Source organism: Rhinoderma darwinii, chromosome 2, assembly GCF_050947455.1.
Source record: "Rhinoderma darwinii isolate aRhiDar2 chromosome 2, aRhiDar2.hap1, whole genome shotgun sequence".
Taxonomy (NCBI): Eukaryota; Metazoa; Chordata; class Amphibia; order Anura; family Rhinodermatidae; genus Rhinoderma; species Rhinoderma darwinii.
This window is the reverse complement of record NC_134688.1, coordinates 188,765,277-188,788,716: the sequence shown is the minus strand read 5'-3', so window position 1 is coordinate 188,788,716 and position 23,440 is coordinate 188,765,277. Positions and strand designations below refer to the sequence as shown.

The 23,440-nt window shown below is 42.1% G+C and overlaps 1 protein-coding gene across 1 annotated transcript in view; it reads right to left on the bottom strand.

Annotated features, from left to right (window-relative positions):
* The window catches only part of EIF5B (eukaryotic translation initiation factor 5B), a 75,489-nt gene that overhangs the window by 21,800 nt on the left and 30,249 nt on the right, over positions 1–23,440 (bottom strand). Inside the window, exons 2-11 of the mRNA XM_075852630.1 lie at positions 18,849–18,965; positions 17,416–17,497; positions 16,079–16,721; positions 14,156–14,367; positions 12,366–12,516; positions 11,890–11,988; positions 11,386–11,481; positions 5,060–5,119; positions 1,881–2,179; positions 1,550–1,657 (exon numbers count right to left, since the gene is read on the bottom strand). Coding sequence (XP_075708745.1) covers positions 1,550–1,657; positions 1,881–2,179; positions 5,060–5,119; positions 11,386–11,481; positions 11,890–11,988; positions 12,366–12,516; positions 14,156–14,367; positions 16,079–16,721; positions 17,416–17,497; positions 18,849–18,965 — 1,867 coding nt within the window. The remainder of the gene's footprint in view (positions 1–1,549; positions 1,658–1,880; positions 2,180–5,059; positions 5,120–11,385; positions 11,482–11,889; positions 11,989–12,365; positions 12,517–14,155; positions 14,368–16,078; positions 16,722–17,415; positions 17,498–18,848; positions 18,966–23,440) is intronic.

Here is a 23,440-nt window from a genome sequence, read left to right as displayed (position 1 = left end):
CTATATAAATATTAAAACTATAATTGCTGAGTGCAGTAAAAGTTACAAGTCCAGTTCCTCTCCACTGTTCAGCGAATAAAAAGTAAGGGCCCATTCACCCCAACGTGAATTTCATCCATGTGCTGTGTGTTGAAACACCGTACAGCACACGGCCCCATCGATTTCAATGGGGCCATTCACACATGTGAGTTTTCACGCAGCGAGAGTCCATTCCGTGAAACTCACTGCATGTCCTATATTGTTGTGCTTTCACGCCCCTATGCGCCCTTTGAAGTCAATGGGTGCGTGAAAACCACGCACAGTACACGGATGCACATCCATGCGCGGTGCGTGATTTGCGCCACAGTTCCTTAGGAAAAAAAAAGTGCCTTGCGAGTGCATGGAAAACGCATGCCACTCGCAAAGCACACTGACAAATTTACGCACATTTTTTACGGGTGTGAGGTTTCGTTCACATCTGCGTTGGGGTCCCGTTCTGACGTTCAGTCTGAGCTTTCTGTCAAAACAGGACCCTGAACAGACACAAACGGAAACAAGAGGTTTCTGTTTCCATCACCATTGATTTCAATGATGATGGATCCGGTACCCATGGTTTCCGTTTGTCTTTGTTGTGCACCGGATCCGTCGTTTTGCCGGAAGCAATAGCGTAGTTGACTACACTACGGGCAGCGAGCACCGATCAATGAGACAGCTCATTGGTCGGCTCTCGTTTGCTCCGGTCACAAGGAGCTATGTATGGGGACGAGCCGTCGTTACTCCGATTGCTTGTCCCCATACATTATCATCATGTCGGCAGCGCGTCTCCCTGTTTACACAGGGAGATGTGCTGCCGACAACGATAATAATTAACTTTTTTTAAATGATACGACCAGCAGATGATCGAGCGTTTGCTTGTTCATCTGCTGATCGCAGCCCTGTTTACAGGGCAATTATTGGCAACAAGCATTCTATGAACGATTATTTGCCCGATAATTGCCCAGTGTAAAACCCCCTTTAGGAAGACCATGCTTCTTGCCGATCCCTTTCTATTGTTCACATTAAGAATGGAATCACACATGCAGTTTTTGTTGCAGTGTTTTGTGCCAAAACCAAGAGTGGATCCAAAAAAGAATAAAATATATAAAGGAAAGACCGATACTTCTCTCTTTTGTATCCACCCCTGTGTTAGGCGTAAAAAAACGGCATCAAAATCTGCCACGAATACTGCATGTGTGATTCCAAGCCAAGGGAGCTCTTCTAAATTATGCTTTTCAAGTTCATCCAAAAAGGGAAACATTTTAGTATAACACCAGAGAGAAAAAAAAAATATTCTGAAGTCTGAGGGTGGATGTTTCAGTGTATAGGGCACAGTCAAAGACCCTTTACTCCCTGAACCGTCTTATAGTCATACACTCCAGTAACTCAGGCAAAGCGTGGCTACTGTACTGTACACACCGGAAGGATTCTGACGCTGTAAATAACGGTCCAAACACACATATGCATCTCCCGTCATCACATTGAGACAAATACACCTTAGAGCAAGAATGCAAAGAAAAGACAAAGAACTTACCTTGTCAAGGATTTTAGTCTTCCCAGTGTCCACATGCCCAAGGACACAAATAACTGGTGCCCGTAGAATTTGTGTGTTTATGGTTCTCTGGTTTTCCAAACGTCTTTTCTAAAACAAGGCAAAGGTGTCTTAGAAAAACCAATGCTAGATAAGCTTTGCTAGGTGTTCTACATATGCATAAAACTCAGAAGAGATCTATAACTATAATGCGAAAATAATATGCAAAACAAAAGAAAAAAATGTTGTAAAAACCGAAAGGTAAATCGTGATCTCTCAAATCTAATGGCTAGAAAGTCAAGAACATAAATGTAATCAGGAGAATTATGAATACCTCTATTCGCCTCTTTGCTTTATCATAAATCCGTTCCTCTTTGGTGCGATCATCATCGGAGTCAGACTCCGACTCAGAGCTGCGCTCTACAATAGGCTTCTTCTCGGCTGGTTTAGATCCAGCAGAATGAGACTCTGTTGGCTTTTCAGGTTTTTCTTCTGCAGATTTTTCATCATCACTGCTATCCCCTTCATCATCATCATCCTCACTTTCTGCATCATCATCATCATCCTCATCATCTTCATCCTCGTCCTCGTCTTCATTTTTCTCCTGAACCTCTATGTGAACAGTTTTTGTATCTACCGAGAGTATAAGCACAACTACTTGGTCAATGACATTTTCTGGTCAGGTTATTTCTCATTCCATTAGACAGCCAAGGGTGAAGACATTGCGACAAAACGCACAGCCCCAAGGAGGCAAGGGTGAGAAAAAAGGTCAAATACGGATACCCCTTTTAAGCTGTTCTATTGGAACATCAGGATTGTTTGAGCCATTTTAAGCAAAGACAGAAGACTGGTCATTAATCCCTTGTGCGGAAGCCAGTCTTCGTTTTTTATCCCTGCCTGCCAAGATCTAGAACTTTTTAATTTTTCCATCAACATAGCTGTAAGAGGCCTTGCATTTTGCGGGACGAGTTGTATTTTTTTTATACTTTTTTTTTAAATGAAATTGTGTATTTGAGTGTTTTGTGCAACTTTGTCATTTGTTTTTATTAAAAATAAAAAATTTTACTTTTTGAGATACAGCTTCTATGTATTCTGTATACATGGAAGCTGTATCTTGCAGTCAAAGCTGAATCCGTCAGGTCAGCGGGACTGACTGCTTCGGCCACAGAAGGTAACAGCTGGATCTACACTCAGGGCCCGCTTTATCCTTTAAAGTCAAAAACATCTAGAATATAGTCCACTGAGAGAACATTTCACAAATAAAGAGCAGTTATCAGTCTGTGCCGGGACAGAAAAGCACAGATAAATAGAGTGGTGTCAATAGAATGATCACATTAACACCTTAACGACCGCCCACCGTCTTGACGGCATGCGGTGCAGGTGCTTCGTCCACAGCGAAGTCTTTTGGCTTCGCTGTAGAAGAGGCAGATGAACGATCCTGTGAGCGCTCATCCTCTAAGCAGGAGCTGTAACTAACAGCTCCTGAACTTAGAGGAGCCTGCTGAATACAGCTGGAGTCAGAAAACATTCTGACACCAGCAGTATAACCCTTTGATCGCTGCCGTCCGTGACCGCGGCATGATCAAAGGGAACTCTCCTCTTTGATCGCATCCCAAAAAAAAAGTAATTGTTTTGAATAAAATAGATTTTATTGCCCATGGATTACATAAAAACCTACACATATTCGGTATCTACACGACCATAATAACCTGAAGAATTAATTTTACGATGTTGCTTAGTGTAAAATGTGAACAGGTTAAAAAAAAAAACAATGCAGAGAGCTTTTTCCTATATTCACGGCGTAAAAATAAATGATATAACAGTGTAAATTTTTCTACTCCCAAACCGCACAAATACAAATTCTCGCACATAAAACAAGGCCTCACACAGCCACAACAATGAAAAAATAAAACCGTTATGGCTGCTGAAATGCAGAGGCAAAAACTGAAATTTAGCCGGTCATTAATGAGGCTCTGTCACCAGTGCCCTATCTCCTCTATCTCCTACATAATCTGATCGGCGCTGTAATGTAGATAATAGTGGTTTTTATTTTGAAAAACGAGAATTTTTGTGGAAGTTATGAGCAATTTTAGATTTATGCTAATTAGTTTCTTAATGCCCAACTGCTCGCTTTTTAACTTTTGACCAAGTCGGCGTTGTGAAGAGTGACCAATCAGCGACATACACTTCTCTCCATTCATGTCCATTTGTACTCAGCACAGTGTGATCTTGTGAGATCATGCTGTGCTGTCATACACACTAACATTAACGTTACTGAAGCGTCTTGACAGTGAATAGACATCACCTCCAGCCAGGACGCGATGTCTATTCACAATCCCGACACTTCGGTAAAGCTTCAGTGGGACTTAATCGCTGCCCAGCGTGATCTCGTGAGATCACGCTATGAATGACCGCACACCGAGATCACGCTGTGCAGCGATTAAGTCCCACTGAAACGTTACCGAAGTGTCGGGATTGTGAATAGACATCGCGTCCTGGCTGGAGGCAATGTCTATTCACTGTCAAGACACTTCAGTAAAGTTAATGTGGGTATATGTGACAGCACAGCGTGATCTCGCAAGATCACGTTGTGCTGAGTACAAATGGACATGAATGGAGAGAAGTGTATGACGCCGATTGGTCAGCGTCACACACTTCTCTTTACAACGCCCAATTGGCCAAAAGTTAAAAAACGCCCAGTTTTTAAGGGCATTAAAAACATAATTAGCATAAATTTTAAATTGCTCATAACTTCCTCAAAAATGATCGTTTTTCAAAATAAAAAAACTGTTATCTACATTACAGCGCCGATCAGATTATGTATGAGATAGGGCAATTATAATGTGGTGACAGAGCCTCTTTAAGGTCTTTTCAGGCCCGGTCATTAAACACAATATGAAGGAGATAATAGCAAAGTAAAATTGACAAAAATAGAAAAATAAAAAAACAAAATAAGAGATAAGGAAAGAAAAAAAAGAAAAAAAAAGGAGGGTGGGTGGGGGCTTTGATAGAAGTAAGGGAAAGGCGCCGGTAAACTACCTTCACGGTTAAAGATGCTGGAATAAGAGACAACAATAACACAAAATGAGATGTAATTTTTTAATGGCACCATTTAATGTACAGAATTTTTTTTCTGGGGTGGATTTTACAGCGTCAACTAAAAGTGACATGTTAACTTTATTTTGCGGGTCAGTACGATTACAACGATACCAACTTGACATACTAGTTGACATTTAGTTTAAGTTTTCCATCAATTAAGCAGTGTGAGGGCTTATTCTTGCGAGGTGTGCTGCAGTTTTTATTGGTATCATTTTGGGGTATATAGGACTTAATGATCATTTTTAATTCCATTTTCTTTGGGAGGCGAGGTGACCAAAAGACAGCAAAACACGGCAATGTCCGACGTACATATAGGGTAGAGGTCGCCAAGGGGTCAAAAATTAAATGTTCAAATTTAAGGGTCTAAATTAATTTAAATAAAATATATAAAAAAAATGAAATAAAAATATAGACCTTTCTCATCATCGCTGATTATGGCTTCCCAGTCATCGACACCAACGTCATCTTCATTTTCTAAAAGGGTGTAGAAACAGTCCTATTAGTTGAGAGTAGGATCCTTCATGACAATATAATCAGTGGTACCTCTTCTACCTTGACCCCCACCCCCAAATGCTGTCAGCCTGCAATCCTAAAAGTGAGCAGCTAATGGATTCTGTAACTTAAGTGGTCAACATTTGTGCCCTACTTTATGGAAAAATACAGTCATGAGCAAAAACTGGCAAAATAATTTTACTGATCAAATTTCTCCAAATTAGCTGTGAGGTGATCCAATATTAACCTGCGATGCGGTCTTGCCATGTTCTCATTAACGAATATCAGGAGTGATACAGAAAGAGGAGAAATATTACCATAAAATACTAACACTGCAGTAAAAATTCAGATTTATCATTTTTTTACTTGATAAACCTGGTTGAGTCTACCATAGAAATTTTAAAATCCCAGAAATTATGCAATTGGCAAGCATGGAGATTTAAGTGCTCCATAATACGTTGAATAGCTATCCGCTCGTTCGGTCGACAGCTATTCCTCCCAACCTCCCCATATACATGCACACTCGGTTCGGCCAAGCGTGCATGTGTTCTAAATTGGGAGAAGGGAATAAGCTGCAAGGCACCTCAGGCAGCAGCTTATCTTCCGTGAGAAATTCAACATGCCCGATACTTCTACCTTCCGACATCTGCCAAACGAATGTTGGACAAACATCTAATGCGTCGTTCACATTTATGATGGAGGCTCCGTTAGGGACATCAGTCGCAGATCTGGAAGAAAATACCAGAAATTGTTTCTGGTAAAATCATGGACACCCCTATTGAAACTCGACAAAACCTATTCAAGTCAATGGGCTCCGTGAGTCGCCGGTGGTGTCCGTAGTACAACTGAACCAGCCCAACCAGTATTTGGCTGGGTTCACACGACCTATTTTCAGATGTAAATGAGGCGTATTATGCCTCGATTTACGCCTGAAAATACGGCTCCAATACGTCGGCAGACATCTGCCCATTCATTTGAATGGGTTTGCCGACGTATTGTGCCAACGACCTGTAATTTACGCGTCGTCGTTTGACAGCTGTCAAACGACGACACGTAAAATGACTGCCTCGTCAAAGAAGTGCAGGACACTTCTTTGGACGTTTTTGGAGCCGTTTTCTCATAGACTCCAATGAAAACAGCTCCAAAAACGGATGTAAAAAACGCCGCGAAAAACGTCTGAAAATCAGGGGCTGTTTTCCCTTGAAAACAGCTCCGTATTTTCAGACAGAATTGCAGTTATCGTGTGCACATACCCTTTCCGTTGTTCTGCTTCTCTGACTGAGCAGAACAATGGAAACACCGACACAGGTGTGAACCCGACCTTACACACAGAGGGTCGGCCGACAGCATCAAGTTGGCCTGCTGTCAGTCTGTGTAGAACTACTTTGATTTCCGAGGCCATATCACCACACATATGAGAAATTGCAAATCAGCAGTTTATTAGGTAATGTCATAAGTCATCATTATGCAATTAGGTAAGAACCACCAACAAAAGCAAAATGTGCACACCTAACATTATTTAACCACGCCCACAAGTAAAAACTGTATTTAAAGAACATTTGGGCATCAGCTTTATTTTTTCTCGGTTGTGCCAAGATCAGAAGACAGGAAAATATCAAGTTTGTTTGTCCACAGCTGGAGGTCTTGATACGTCTGTACTCCTCTTCTCATCCTTCTACCCTACCAAACATTGGTAAACGTACAAAAGCAAATCAATAAATACACGTACTTTCCCTTCTTGTATACCTTTTTAGAGCTGAAGAAAAGAGAAAGCTAGAAAAAGACCACATGACGTTCATGGACGGCCGACTGCAGTAGCACACTACTTCAACAATCACAATTTTTCTTTCTAACTATAAGCATGCAGTGAATAAATTCCTAATATTAGTAAATCCATTGTGCATGCCTTTTAGTAATGTTTTAGGCCACATAAGAGGCTTCCGAAATCATAGAATTATTTCTGCATAAACCATTGGTGGACTAAGAACAGCAACCACAATCTCCTTTACTACGTGGAAAATGGACTTTAGTGTTGAAGTGTAGATTTGACTTTTATACTGTTTACTTAAAGTGTAACTAAACGTTCGACAAACTTCTAACATGTCATAGTGACATGTCAGAAGTTTTGATTGGTGGGGGTCCGAGCACGGAGTTCCCCACCAATCGCTAATGAGCTTGTGTGAACGCTCGGCCGTTTCGTTTCTGTGAACACTTTAACAGTGAAGTGATTTAACTTTGTGGTTGTTCTGTCAACAACAAAAAGAAAAATGATGCCCAGGTAATGTGATATAATAAATAATCTCTATGTTCAGCAGGATTCACTGCCTGTGGAAGATTCATTGCACTCTCGATGTTGGTTTGCCCTAGAGACCATTATCATCAATGCAGGTATGCATTACTGTTGGAAATAAACGACTAAAAGCGATGCAAATTATAAAACTTGAAAAATGAACTGCGGGGGGGGGGTTGCCTAAGAATAGATTCACACGCAGAAGATTTTTTGCAGAAATTTGTGCCCCTGTCCCTCTGATCTGAGTGAAGTTTGCAGAAATCCATGCACATGCTGCAGAAACAACCCCATTCAGATGCTTGGAAATGATTTTCGTCACAAAAATTTCTGGAAAAGATCTGCCGTGTGTAAACATACCGTAAAGATCTTTGGAATGCTAAACTAAAGGACGTAGTTACACGTGACAAATAGGAAAGCTAATGGCTATATGGCTAAAAACTACAGGATTATTAGAAGTAAAGCTCACAACAAACAAAAAGATAGCCATGCTTCAAATGGTAATGAAATACCTTCTTTATCTGTCCCACTATCCTGATTAGAGTCACACTGGAAAAACATGTCTGGAAAGTTTGTAAGAAACACTTCAGTTTATTTGGGGGGGACGGGGGGGGACACACACCGAGTAATACACAGCTATCAGGCTAACATACCAACATGTAAAGGGACTGGTCGTCAGGGTTCTTAATAGGTGTAATTTGTTTTAAACATAGGGCCCATCAGACAAAATGAGGAGGGGAAAAAAAAACAACCAGCAATATCAACTACAATAGGATTTACAGGCAACAATCTGCTGGAATTTTACCATTTTAATCGCTCCGGATCTGCACATTCGTGTGAACATCTAGTAATGGTAATCATAGTAGAAAGGGGCAGATGTCTCGTATTACTACAATCCGCCAGCACTTCTGGACTCCAGCGGTAATAGAGGCAGCTCGAAAAGTAGCACTAAAATGGACAATTTCTAAACCGGTTATTTGGTTTCTTTTTTTAATTGCAATATCCTTATGTATTCTAAACTCCTTTACTCTGAAAGGGGTCGTGACCAAGAGGTCATTCAGGTCAGGTTTGACAGAGTCAAAAGGAACTTGAAGTCCTGGGGAGCAGTGGCGAGCCTGAAGGAAGTGCCACAAGTTGGGACACAGGCGGATCCATCAAACCATATACAGCCCATTTGGTGACCAAATCCCCTGGAAATGGAAAGAGGATATCAATCCATTTAGAAAAAGGTTAAGTGCTTGTCAGGGTGTTTTCATTCCTTACTAAGGGCTCATGCACACCACCATTTTTTTTGTTTTGTTTAATATCCTATCCGTTTTGTTTTTTTAGCGGATAGCAAACTGAACCACTCCTTTCTATAGGGTCACGCACAAATAATTTTTTATTTTATTTTTTTCAACTCCGTGTGTGCGTTCCGCCAATTATAGAACAGGTCCTATTCTTGTCTGTATGTGCGGTCCGTCTGATCCATTCTAATGTATGGGTCCATAAAAAACAAACAAAAAAAAAACAAAACAAAAAAAAAAACGGACAGCACACGGAAGCCACTAGGTAGCGCTTGGCAATTATGACCTAAATCAAAATCACAATTAATTGTACATGTAACTTCGATTATGATTATTGAACGATTATTTAGGCCACACCCCTTTTTGTATTTCACACCCTTGAATTTATATTTATCCCCTGAACCTGCTGTATACTACTGTATATAATATACCCCGACACTGACCCCACACCGTATATTGCCCCATAGTGCTCCCGACACAGTATAATGCCCCATAGCTGCCCCCACGCATTATAATGACCCTATAACTGCCTCCACACAGTGTAATGCCCCTATAGTTGCTCTCCACACAGTATAATGCCCCCATAGCTGCCCCCAGAGTACAATGCCCCCATAGCTAGCACCACAAAGTATAATGCCCCCATAACTGCCCTCCACACAGTATAATGCCCCTATAACTGCCCTCCACACAGTATAATGCCCCGATAGCTGCCTCTATATGGTATAATCCCCCATATAAGAAGAAACAGGAGGAACCCTCCAGCTCACCCACAGAACGTCAGTCCAGACTGCGCTCGGATCCTACGTGACGGCACACGGAAAGGAAACAGAAGAAAAGAAAAGATCTTTGACCCAGCGCTTAAAAGAATTTTAAAGCCATGAATGGACATGAGTTGTCCGAAACGCGTAGGCTATTGTAACCACCCCCGTACACTTTTGGAATCTTATTTGTTGGAATAAACTTGGAACTCGGTTTCCTTTTAAAATTCTTCTAAGCGCTGGATCAAAGATCTTTTATTTTCTTCTATAATACCCCCATACCTTGGTTGAACATGATGGACATATGTATTTTTTCAACCGTACTATGTTACAGACTTCCACACAGTATAATTCTACTATAGCTGCCCTCACAGTATAATGCCCCATAACTGCACCCATAGCTGCACCCCACGCTGTATAATGCCCCCACAGCTGCCCCCAATAGTGTCCGATAAAAATAATAAACTCTCCAATGACCAGTTGAGGAGATCCCTCTGCTCCTCTGGCCTGTGGTTTCGATTTCGATTAATTTCCCAGCCCTACCACTACAATCCACATTTTGCGGTCCGCAAAACAAAAACGGTTGTGTGCATGAGCCGTTAAAGAGGAGCTCCTCGAACTTGCAGTGTTTTGTAAAAGCCAGAGGCTGGCGCCAGAGATGGGAATGGGGGGGGGGGGGGAAAGAGTCATCCTTAACGTGTACGGTTCACGGATGCAGGCAATTTTGTGTTTTGTTCGGACTCTGAATTCTAGGAGGCTTCGGAAAGCAGGCACTGAGCGCAAAGAGAATATAGACTGACTGCAGGGGAATTTTTTATTGCGGCAGCCACAAGCATAGTGCATCGGGGACCGTCATTGTACCCGATTGTTGATTGGAGTCCTCCCGGGAGAAAGACATCTGACAAGAAGAAATTGGAAGGGTGAGGAGTAGAACAAGCATCAGTGTTGAGGGAAACCACCTGGGAAAAATGCCCCCCCGCTCCCCCCCCACAGGAAACTAAATAGCACTAGGGGTCCGGTGGGCTGTGCCCTGCCGAATGGCTGGTCAGTAGACTCTGGGAGCAGGCTGAAGGCTGTTGGAGAGCAGACTAAAGTAGCAGGACTGCAGGCTCCAGAGATGGCACTGAACTGAGCGATGCCGGGGATGGAAGGAGTACTGCCTCTTGGAAGCCCACACTGAGGAAAGGCCTCCCTGAAAAAAAAAAGTCTGGGCTTACAAGGCATTGGATGGAACAGAGCCCGCTTCCCAACCAGTCAACATGGTGAAGAGTGCCGCATGGGGAAAAATTAATGATGACCCAGGTGGGCAAAGAAAATCTGTGGTCTAGGCCACCAAGAAGCTGGAAGCTAAATTAGCTAGGACCTGCTGGTGTGGAAAGACCAGGAATGGCCTACAGGGCAGACAGGAAATGGTCCTGGGGCGGAGGGAGCACTGCCAGTGCTAAAAGGCCCCCTTTAACACATATCCACTGATGACGAAGCGGTGCAAAGGAGGTCACCTAAAACCTCTGTTGGGTGGGGGAAAAGACTCTTATACTCACCCGCAGACATCTTTGGGTGCACACAGGGTCATCTCTCCTTGTTAACCTCTCACAACAGTGGGGTTTCTGGAATTCTACCCAACAGAGGGGTTAAAAGGTTACCAGCCGTGGAGAAAGTGCAGAGCAAAGAGCTGCCGGGTTTCCTAGCATCCTCAGGGAGTTGACTAGACTGGCAGTCCAGGCCAACAACAACCATGACACTAACGGGAAATAAATAAAAATAAAATAAAAAAGGGCAGCAGACCTAAGATGCAGGTCGTGTCTGCCTCCTATCGACACTAGGCTAAAACTAAAAAGGCAAGGGCCTATACCCATGGTGCAATGTCCCCCAATGACATTAACAAGAAACTAAGAATTTAAATTAATTTGCACTCACCAGGAGGCTCTGCAGACAAGGAGGCCTCTTCTTTTTCTACCACTGGCACTGGAGATTGAGCAACATCATCAACTGGAGAACTCGCCTCCATTGGTTCTAAAAAAAACATATACAAAACATTCAGATTATTAATTGTTCTGCAATATGTCATATTGCACCAGAAAAAAACACATTAGGGTAAGTCCACACGCGGCAGATTTGTTGTAGAGTTTTCTGCGACAGAAAATCGGATCCATACCTCTGAAAGTCTCTACAGCATACGTACGTCTTTTTACAAATCCCATTAAGATCAATGGAACAGTCACAGAAATTTCTGCACCAAATCTGCCACGTGTGACCATACCCTTAGTCAATAAACTTTTTTTTGTGTGTGTAATTAGCTATTTAAGTCACCCTAACACAATGAATATATGATGAAGATCAGGACTTCTGCAGCTTTTGATGTAAAATACAAGATGTACAAATAACTGGCCAATATAGAAAAAGACAAATGCTCAAATTTACCTTCCTTATTTGGAGTCTGCTGTTGGGGCTTCTTTTTCTTTTTGTCTACATAGATGGGCTTTTTCTTTGGCACAGAGTCTTTAGATGGCACTTCAACACCTGTTGAAGCAAACAAAGATGTCAGTTATGATAATATATACAACATTATGCTCAAACCTCTTACATTACATAAAACAAATGTGAGGGGAAAGTATCCACCACAGGACATTTTACAATATGAGCAAAACCAATGTTCTTCCCCTGCAGTGTGACAGGAGACAAGAAGTTTTGTTTCTCCATCACTATGCGATTTTTTAGCAAATAATTAGCTCCCATCAAAATATGAAACTAAATAGCAACCAAAAAAACTATATTTTTAAGCTATGGATACTGGTATTTTACGTGAATGGATTCCCGTGATGTAGAGCTCAAAAGTAACAAAATGAAGTGTAAATAAGACAGTAGATGGCAAAAAAAGACCATTAGTATAAACCCACCCTGCGCTTGAAGGACCTTCAGTGTAGCCACAGCACGCGCGCGGGCCTCTTTTTGAGCTTTTGTTAAGAGTTTCCCTTCTTTTTTCAAGCGCTCTTTCCGTTCCTTCTCTTTCTGCTTCTTTTTTTCTTTCCGTTCTTGCTCTAATCGTTCCTGGGAGATGAATCATGTAATCAAATTATTAGACTGTTCTGAGTATGTTTTACCCACGTGCATGGAATTTTTCAGCCAAAATCTTACCCACAAGAGTTTCAGTTGAGACTCCCACCAATTACATTTTCTGAGAAAGGGGGGGCTTTTAAGGGGTTTTAAAACTAATAGAAAATGCTCCGGAGCTGGGTGAGGTATGCAAAAACTGTTAAGATGTTGTTGCTGACAGAGGCTTTGTGGTAAGAGCGGAGAAAGTATCTGCAGCCACATCCTTGCTTCCAGCTCAAACTTCTTCCTGGCCTTAGGCCCCATGCACAGGACCATATATTTCATCCATAATTACGGACCGTAATTACAGAGCCATTAGTTTCTATGGGCTACGGACACCTTCCAGTATTTTTACTGATGGGTGTCCGTGCTGAAGAACCGGTCCTATTCTTGTCCGTAATCACGGCACAGACTCTCCCATAGAAGCCTATGGGCGCTAAGGCCCCATGCACACGACTGTATTTTTCATCCATCCGTAAATATGGATCCGTAGTCACCCGTAGATCATTCGCATATACGGAAGGGTGTCCGTAAATATGGTCCGTAATGCATCCATATTTACGGATCCACAAAAAAAAAAAAACAGGGAGGAATGTAAGATAATTCCCTGGCGTCGCATAGCAATGCTTCTGTAATTACGAACCGCTATGGATGCACATCCGTACCCGTCCGTAATTACAGAAGCGCCCATAGACTACTGTGTGGAGTCCGGACAAAAAAAGGACACGTTCTATCATTTCTACGGCACGGACACCCATCAGTAAAAATACTGAAAGGTGTCCGCAGCCCATAGAAATGAATGCGTCCGTATTACGGTCCGTAATTACTGATGAAAAATACGGTCATGTGCATGGGGCCTTAGATTCCTCCCTGGTTTTTTTTGTGGATCCGTAAATACGGATACATTACGGACCATATTTACGGACACCCTTCCGTATATGCGGATGATTTACGGATCCGTATTTACAGACCGATGAAAAATACGGTCGTGTGCATGGGGCCTTAGGCCTAGTTCCCACTAAATATTTTGCAGGCAGAAAAAAATCTGCCTCTAAAATTCCTTCAGGAATTTTGAGGCAGGTTTTGACCTGTACGCGCGGTTTTGCCCCGATTTTTGCCATCCGGCCATTGAGAACCCGGGAAAAAAACAAAAACGGTTAAAAACGCTTTTCCTGCCTCTCATTGATTTCAATGGGAGGTCAGAGGCGGAACCGCGGCAAGAAAGAACATGCCACTTTTTCTTCCTGTGAGTGGCTGAAAGCCGCCCGGGAAAAAATGGGAGGCGATTTCAGCCGGATTTTTTTACACGGATTCCAATGAGGTTCCATGTCAAAATTAGCACCAAAGAACTCAGTGTGAACTGGACCTTCGAGTACAGACGTGGCTGGACACACTGCTCCCTCTCGATCTTCCATAGTAGTGGTCAGTGGCACATATGATCACAATATATATTGGAAAGTGAGCGCTACATGTCCTTAATCTATTGAAAACCATTGGACACTATTCTAAAGCCCCTGTAAAATTGCCTTTTTATGTATAATTTTATATCCAAGCATTTGCAAACAAAAATCATGATGCGATAGGATTACAGTACCTCTTCAAGACGCTTGGCTTCCAGCTCTTCTAGTCGTTTCAGTCGCTCCTCCTCTTCTCTAATAAGCCGCTCTTCCTCCTCCTTCATTTTAGCAAGAGCTTCCTGCATGGCTTTCACAGTGGCTGAACTAGGACCCTTCTTTTTTTTGTCTTTCTCCTCTTTCTCCACTTTTTTCTTCTTTTTGTCTTTTTTCTTTTTGTCACCATCATCATCTGTATAAAATATAACATTTTAAAATACATTTGAAGGGAATGAATCCCCTTTATTTTAATAATTAAAACCAGATACTGAAACATTTTTTTACTTTTTTTTTATCTTCTGATTGTAGATTGTTTTTATTCTATTTTCTGTACATGATTATGAGGGCAGCCATCTTGCCTGAGTGGCTGCTAACAGCATTTAGAGATATGCTTTACAGCAGCCACATGGGCCATAGGAACCAATAGTGTGGAGTTGACCCATTGACTTCTATAGGAGATGGGTTCTAGGCATACTCGGACATGTACAGAGGTCACTGTACAAAAAGGGGGAGGAGGGGAGCTGTGTCCATCACTTATTTTCAATGGTGGATGTTATCTATATATAGGAGTTTCCCTTCATTGTAGTTCTGCCTGTGATAATAAAATTACTGCTGAAAGGTGATCTCTATAGAACAGGAAGTGTCCATCTATTATAAGGCACAGTGGCCCAAGTCAAAACTGCAAGATTCCAGTTTTTTTTTAAATAGTGACATGGCAAACCATCATCTCAAATTCTTAAATATGTTTGACATGAAATCTTTATTTAAACAAGGTCATTTTCTGATGACACATTCCCTTTAAAAGAAACTAAGTATAGGGCTAGAGCGCCTTAATACGGTCACTACGATAAGGACATGAACCTGTTAATGTCGCACTGTACATTTAGCAGCGTTAAAGGCTGCAGTATAAACGTGATGGTAGGGCTGGGCAATTATGACCTAAATCAAAATCACGATTAATTGAACATGTAAACTCGATTACGGTTATTGAACGATTATGTAAGCCACACGCCTTTTTACATGTAACGCCAGTGAATTAATATTTAGCCCGAGCCTGCCGTATACTACTGTACAGTAGAATGCCCCATAGCTGCCCCAAAATATTATAATGCCCTTATAACTGCGTCCACACAGTATAATATCCCTATAGTTGCCTTCCACACAGTATAATACCCCCATAGCGGTCCCCACAGTATAATGCCCCATAGAGTACATGCCCCCATAGCTGCCTTGACAGTATAACTGCCTCTATAGTATAACACCCCTATAGCTTCCCTCACACAGTATAACGCCCCTGTAACTGCAACCCACACAGTATAAATTCCCCATAGCTGCCCCCATGCTGTATAATACAACAACAGCTGCCCGATAAAAAGAATATACGTACTCACCTAACCCTGTTCCAATGACGAGTGGAGTAGATCCCTCTGCTCCTCTGGTCTGTGCAGCTCAGCACAGACAGGCGCGATGACGTCACTGCCTCGTGTCCAGCGATACATAAGGAATGGTAGAGCGAGGAACCTCACGGTCCCCAGCTCTACCATTGCATTTAATTGAATGTGCGTCCTGAAGATGCAGACAGTTTAAACCGGCAGAAAATAATTTATAAAACCGAAATTCGCAAGAGGACGACGATTAATTGCGCTGCATTTCGATTTCAGTTAATTGCCCAGCCATACGTGATAGTTCACCAGTTTTAGGTAGTCCCATGTACAGACACGATGAGGCATGAGCTGCATTGGTGACCTTGTTTCTAACAGTTACTAAGATACAATTACAGTGTTTCGGAGTCTGTTATGAGGAATGATGTGCACACAGCTTTGACCCATGTGCCCTCAGTAAGGCCTGCTAGTACAATACACTTTGCTCAGGATTACAATACTTTTAGTAAAATATATACGCACCATCCTCTACTTCTGCAGCCTCTGCTTCCACTACAGGCTTTTTGTCCTTTTTGGCTGCAGCCTCTTCCGTTTCTTTTTCAGGGGCACTTGTTTTCACAGTTTCTTTTTTAGGACCTTCAGACTCTTCTTTTTCCTTCTGCTTCTTCAGTTTGGCCTTGTCCTCCTCTTTTTTCTTCCGCTCTCGTTCTTTTTTTTCTGCCTTCTTCTGAGCAGCAGTCTTTATTTTGAACTCCCCTTCCTCATCCCCACTATCGTCTTTAGTAACAGGCTTGGCCTTTTGTTCCTTCTTTCTTCCTTTCTTACCTCGGCTGAACTCATCGGAGTCCTCCTCACTTTCTGCAGGAATATCTACTTTCTCCTTACCGTGATCTTTAGCTTCTTCGGAAATCTGTGTCTTTTTAGTTGTTGCCTCATTTTTGCCTTTGCTTTTTTTAGAAGTTTTATTAAAATGATTATAATCATAGTCATCATCATCACTCTCGGACATATTTTTGGGCTTTTCTTCTTTTTTGGGTTTTGTACTTTTGCTTTCCATCTCATCACTATTGTCTTCATCTTCGTCAAGACTGGCTTTCCTGCCCTTATGTGCTTTTTTTTTCTTCTGCTTTATAAAGATAGATTCTGTCTCTTCTAATTCTGTTTTCTACAATTCAAACAAACTTACTTAAAAGTATTTTTTAACACATATTTGCTAGTGATAAATATTGTCTCCAACGATAACTGCACTTAAACTTGATAAACCAAATGTACTCATGTACCCAAATAGCAGGCAAAGTCATTTACTCTAGTATCCAGATGGGGACAATCATACGCACACTACAAAATGTACACAATCTTCTACATGGTTAAATTAAATTCTGGTAGGTTTTAAAGGAGTTTCCCCATCAGAGACATTTATGACATATCCACAGAATATTTCATAAATGTCAGATAGACGCGGGTCCCCCACCCATCTCCAGAACGGGGCCCCCTAAAACCCGTTCTAGCGCACTGTGTTGTGCATGAAGCGTGTGATTTCTGATCATGCATAGCGGAAACAATGTAGCTCGCTGAGCTACGCTGTGTTCGTAACTACCATTCAGTTCTATGGAACGTACGGAAAAAGAGTAGCTCAGCGAGCTACATTGTTTGCATAATGCATGGCCGGAAATCACACGCTTCAGGCACACTACAGAGCGGTAGGATGGGGTTTAGGCGGCCCCGTTCTAGAGATAGGAGTGGGACCCGCGTCTATCTGACATTTATGACATATCCTGTGGTTATGTCATAAATGTTTCTGATGGGAAAACCCCTTTAAAGCTTTGTAATACGCCCCAATGGTACTAAAAATAACAGACCTTTTGTGCAGAATCCTTATTGGATTTTTCTCCGAAATTTTCCAGCGACAGCTCATCAAGCTCTTTCAGAATGTCATCTTCACTACAAATGAATGACACAATCTTGTTATAACGCTTCACCAAATTTCCACACATATACATGATATTGTTTGCATGGATGTTAACCTGAAAACAAAAATACCATTTAAAAAACACCTTCTAACCCCATTTAATGACTTGTATCACAATCTATTGAGAAATAATTTACATAAAAGTTATGAGTATTCCAAAATGACACATTTATGGCATACTCACAGGATGTCATAAATGTTTGACAGATGCGGGTCCCACCTATGCAAGCCAGCTCGGCCGTTTCTGTAAATCCCATAGAACTAAATGGGGAGCCGCACACATGTCCGGCCACTCTCTATTCATTCTCCATCCGGACATTTTAAATATGATGGGGTATATGGGGTAATATTACCTGGGGCCCTTCAGTTGTGCCCCTCTGCCATGGATCCACAGTTTTAGGGTCCCCTTTGTGCTGTCCCAAAATGACTGCAGCACTTCTTAGACTACGAGTCTGAGACACTCCCACTGTCCTCGGATTGGCCAGACCTGCTCACATGAGTAGTTCTGGCTAATCCGTGAACAGAGAGAGTGTCTTAGACTCAGTCTGAGGAGCGCTGTGGCCATTTTGAGGCAACATAGGGTACCTTGAAATGGTGGATCCACAGCAGAGGGGCACAACTGAAGGGCAACAGGTAATATTACTCCATATAGCCCATCACATTTATAATTTTGTCCAAAGACCGGAGGGTCGCATTTCATTATGCAGAGGCTAGAGTTACAGTCTGTATTATAATACAGGCTGTAACACAATCGGTGCAAGTAAATATATATTATTTAATGTCTACTACTATGGGTCGGTAATCAGCGAAGACTTGCCGCAAAGTAAATTACAACCAAAAATATATCAGTAGTACCAGCAGCATTATTCAACAAGAGGCTTCTTAACACAGGAATCAGTTAAACAGCATTGATTCCTCATTCCCCATTAAGGCCCCTGCGCTCTGGAGGGAAATGCAGCAGACTTTTCGTGTGGATTTGCACAGCAAAAACCTGCAGCCAATTACACTACCAGTTATGTGGATTACATTTAAACAAATCTCATCCACGTGGCGTGGAACATTATCCACAAGGAAATCAGAGCATGCAGTAGATTTTCACATCCACAGCATGATCATTCTGTTGCGATTTTTTAAAGCAGATTTAACCTCTTCAACATAAAAACCGTGAAATCGGTGGTGAAATCCGTAGCCTAATCCGCCACAAGTGTGGGTATCCTTATTTTCCCTGACTAGATACCTCGAGACACGCACTTTCCCGGTGAGAAGAATCCGGCATTATGAGACACCGGTCTGACACGGCTATATGACAGAAATTGAACTCACTCAAAATCTTGCTTTTTCTTGTCTTTCTTCTTTTTTGCTTTACCCTTTTGCTCTTTGGAGGCCCCAGCACCCTCTATTTCTGCAGCAAGGGCGTCAAGGTCAGCATCGTCCTTGCCACTGGGAAAAAAAGAAAAAGGATTAGCTTATTATTTAAAACTTCCTTTAGTTTTGTGGCCGTGAAATAAAAAAATAAGAACATTACAAATTATTTATTGAGAAATCGTGACATTGTAAAAACTAAGCCAGCTCAAATGAAATGAGCACTTCTAGTTCTGAACCAATCAAAGACAGAAGAAAGGCAAGGACAGCAAGGACTATGAAGGTGGGAAGGGGGGCAGACACAAGGGAAACCACAAACTCATGAGGCGGTAACTTCCCATAAAGGCAGGCAGCGCCGAGACATCTACCCCAGGAACATCCTGCACATACAAAACAGGTGGAAAAACTCATCTAACTACTGAAATACGACAAGCAACATCATGGTACAAATAAAATCCCACTCCTGCCTCCGATCAATTTAGTACAAGACTGATCACAAACCAAGCACCCCATTGTGAGAGCGGAGAAGAAGGAGCAGCCGCCTGACGTTTACTCAGTGCACATTTCGTGATTATGTTGCATCTGTATCTTTAAGCCAAAGCCAGGAATTGAGCCCAAGCACAGAAAATGTATAACTGGAAGATTTATACTGGTTATGGCTCACAAGTGTGGATGCAAAATACAGATTAAATCTGCACTCTCAAAGTTTCCTAACTTTGGGGAAAACCAAAGAATCAGCCATAAGAATCAAACAGACGCAACAGCCAAAAACCATTAGGAACTATCAATACATCAGTACAAAACATAGCAGGAAAAATCTATAATGTCCAACATGCAAAAAAATTGTGAAAAAATAGAATAAAGTGGCGGAGAAACGTACAGGTAAAATACTTCTCAGTGCGATCCAGCAGTGAAATACTGTGCAAAGCAAGCACTGTGTCAGCTCCGGACTAGCCGGGGAGGAGAGAACTGCCCATCTTGGCTGTTTATATGGCATTCCACAAGGTTGCAAGTGATTGAGTCAGAAACGGGGGACTTCCCAACTAGCAGAAAACTGGCCGTCCCTAGACACACATACAGGGGACTGAAATGTTTTACACTCACAAAAATGGCTTTAACCCCTTTAGGACACAGCCTGTTTTGGCCTTGTGGACACAGATGATTTTTTCAAATCTGACATGTGTCACTTTATGTGGTAATAACTCCGGAACGCTTTTACCTATCCAAGCGATTCTGAGATTGTTTTCTCGTGACATACTGTACTTTAGGTTAGTGAAAAAATGTGGTCGATAAATTCAATATTTATTTGTGAAAAACTTCAAATTTTAGCAAAAATTAGCATTTTTCTAAATTTAAATGTATTTGCTTGTGAAACAGATAGTAATACCACACAAAATAGTTACTAGTTAACATCCCCCATATGTCTACTTTATGTTTGCATCATTTTTTTTCACGTACTTTTATTTTTCTAGGACGTTACGAGGCTTAGAACTTTAGCAGCAATTTCTCATATTTTCAATAAAATTTCAAAAGGCTATTTTTTCAGGGACCAGTTCAGTTCTGAAGTGGCTTTGAGGGCCTTATATATTAGAAAGTCCCCATAAATCACCACATTTTGAAAACTATACCCCTCAAGGTATTCAAAACCACATTCAGAAAATATTTTAACCCTTTAGGCGTTTCACAGGAATTAAGGCAAAGTAGAGGTGAAATTTACAAATTTCATTTTTTTTGCCGAAATTCATTTGTAATAAAAAAAAATCTGTAACACAGAAGGTTTTACCAGAAAAACGTAACTCAATATTTATTGCCCATATTCTGCAGATTTTAGAAATATCCAACATGTGGACCTAGTGTCCTAATGGACTGAAACACAGGCCTCAGAAGCAAAAGGTGCACCTAGTGGATTTTGGGGCCTCCTTTTTTTAGGAATATATTTTAGGCACCATGTCAGGTTTGAGGAGGTCTTGTGGTACCTAAACAGCCGAAACCCCCCCAGTGACCCCATTTTGGAAACTACACCCCTCAAGGCATTTTTCTAGGGGTATAGTTAGCATATTGACCACACAGTTTTTTTTGCAGAATTTAGTGGAATTAGTCTGTGAAGATGAAAATCACCTATTTTTCTGTGGAAACATAGATTTTTTTTCATTTTTACAAGGAATAAAAGGAGAAAAAGCACCCCAAAATTTGTAAAGCAATTTCTCCCGATTACGGCAATACCCCATATGTGGTCGTAAACTGATGTTTGGACCCACAGCAAGGCTCAGAAGGGAGGGAGCGCCTTTTGGATTTTGGAGCGCAGATTTTGCTGGATTGGTTTTCAGTGCCATGTCGGGTTTGCAACGCCCCGGAGGGACCAAAACAGTGGAAACCCCCCAAAAGTGACCCCATTTTGGAATCTACACCCCTCAAGGAATTTTTCTAGGGGTATAGTGAGCATTTTGGCCCCTCAGGATCTTTTTTAGAGCTAAGGTGACCAAAAAACAGCGATTTTGGCGCTTTAAATTCTTTATTTATTACAGCGTTCACCGTGCGCAATAAATTACGTTTTAATTCATTCTGCCGGTCGGTACGATTACGCCGATACCATATGTGTATAGTTTTTTTTACGTTTTGCAGCGTTTGCACAATAAAATTAAGTTTCTATAAAATAATTTCTTTTCTGGGACACGCTATTCTGAGCCGTAACTTTTTTATTTTTTCGTCAAAAAAGCTGTGGGAGGTCTTGTTTTTTGCGGGACGGGTTGTAGTTTTCATTGGTACCATTTTGGGGTAAATGCGACTTTTTGATCACTTTTTATTCTATATCTTGGGAGGGGTGGTGACCAAAAAATAGCGATGCTGACAGTTTTCCGTTTATTTTGTTCACCGTGCGGAAAAATTAACATTATAGTTTCATAGATTGAGTCGTTACGAACGCGGCGATACCAAATATGTGTACTTTTTTTTTTAACGTTTTCATTTTTTTCCCTATAATAAATGACTTATGGAAAACAAAACCTTTTATTTTGACACTTTTATAAAACATTTTTCTTAACATTTTTTTACTTTTTACACTTTATATTTTTGACCTGCAGCTCTGATCGCTGCTAGAATACATTACACTACCTAGGTAGTGTAACGTATTCCAACTGTCAGTGTGACGTCACAGTCACTCTGACAGTTGGTCTACGAGGATCAGCTGAGGCTGATCCTCATATGTTGACATACATGGCAGACTTGGGGGCCGTTGTCAGGCCCCGGGGTGCCATCACAAGCATCAGAAGCCCCCACGATTGCATGGGGGCTGCTGATGCGCTACAAACCCGCTACATGCGGAGATCGCAATCGAGCCCCGCATGTAAGGGGTTAATTGCCGAAATCAGCGGCGATGAGCCGCTGATCGGCAACACTGGAGAGTGTCAGCTGTCGGGGACAGCTGATCTCCAAGTTCCCGATGCACACTGTCGCCGACAGTGTGCATCGGGAACGACACAGTGACTTCCTGTCACTCTGACAGGAAGCCTATCAGGACCAGCTGAAGGTTGGTCCTGATGGGCTTCCGTCCATGGCAGACCCGGAAGCCATTGCTTGGCTTCCATTTGCCATACTAACTATCGGCAGACCCCGCGATTTCGGACGGGGGTCTGCCGATCTGTTAGAAACCCCTAAAATTCGGCGATTGCACCCGATCGCCGAATTTAAGGGGTTAATGCGCCGAAATCAGCGGCAAAGGACCACTGGCCGGCAAGAGGGGAGTGTCAGCTGTCGGCGACAGCTGACCTCCCGGTTCCCGGTGCACACTGTCGCCGACACCGGGATTAACTCAGTAACTGTACGTCCTCGTGCGGGAAGTAACCTCCCGCGAGGACAGACAGTTACGTCCTGGTGCGGATAGGGGTTAAAAAGGAGGTGAACTATTGAAAAAGAAAAACACACCAAATATACAATACAGTAAACATAAGAAAAATAAAAGTTACTGATACCACAAAACTGTACTCAGCCAGTGCAAGTCTATTAAACCAATGTAGTCAGGAACAGTTATGGAAAAACATAAGAGGCTAAATTCACACTGCTCCCTGTGAATACTCCATACAGCCATACGTCCCAAATCTCAATAACTGTAAAGATGGACAACTAAGGGGGAATTTACTGAGTTTTTTGGCTAGTTTTTTTACGTGGAAACCGCGCCGCAAAATGCACCAAAAAACTGCCGAAAATGCCTCACATTGATTTCAATGTGAGGCGGGGGCGGTTTTTTCCCGCAAGCGGGAAAAAGGGACGTGCCCTATCTTCGGGCATTTACGCCTCTGACCTCCCATTGGCATCAATGGGAGGCAGAGAAAGCGTATTTCGCTGCGTTTTATGCCCAAGGCGCTCAATGGCTGCGGGCGAAAAACGCTGCGAAAATCGACTTGCATGCAGAGGAAAATCTGCCTCTACATTCCAAACAGAATTTTGAGACAGATTTTCCGCCTGCAAAAAACTCTGTGTGAACCCGGCCTAATGCGGCATGCAGAGCGGCAATTTTTTTCCCTGTTAAAACACATCTGACCCTGCCCATACACCCC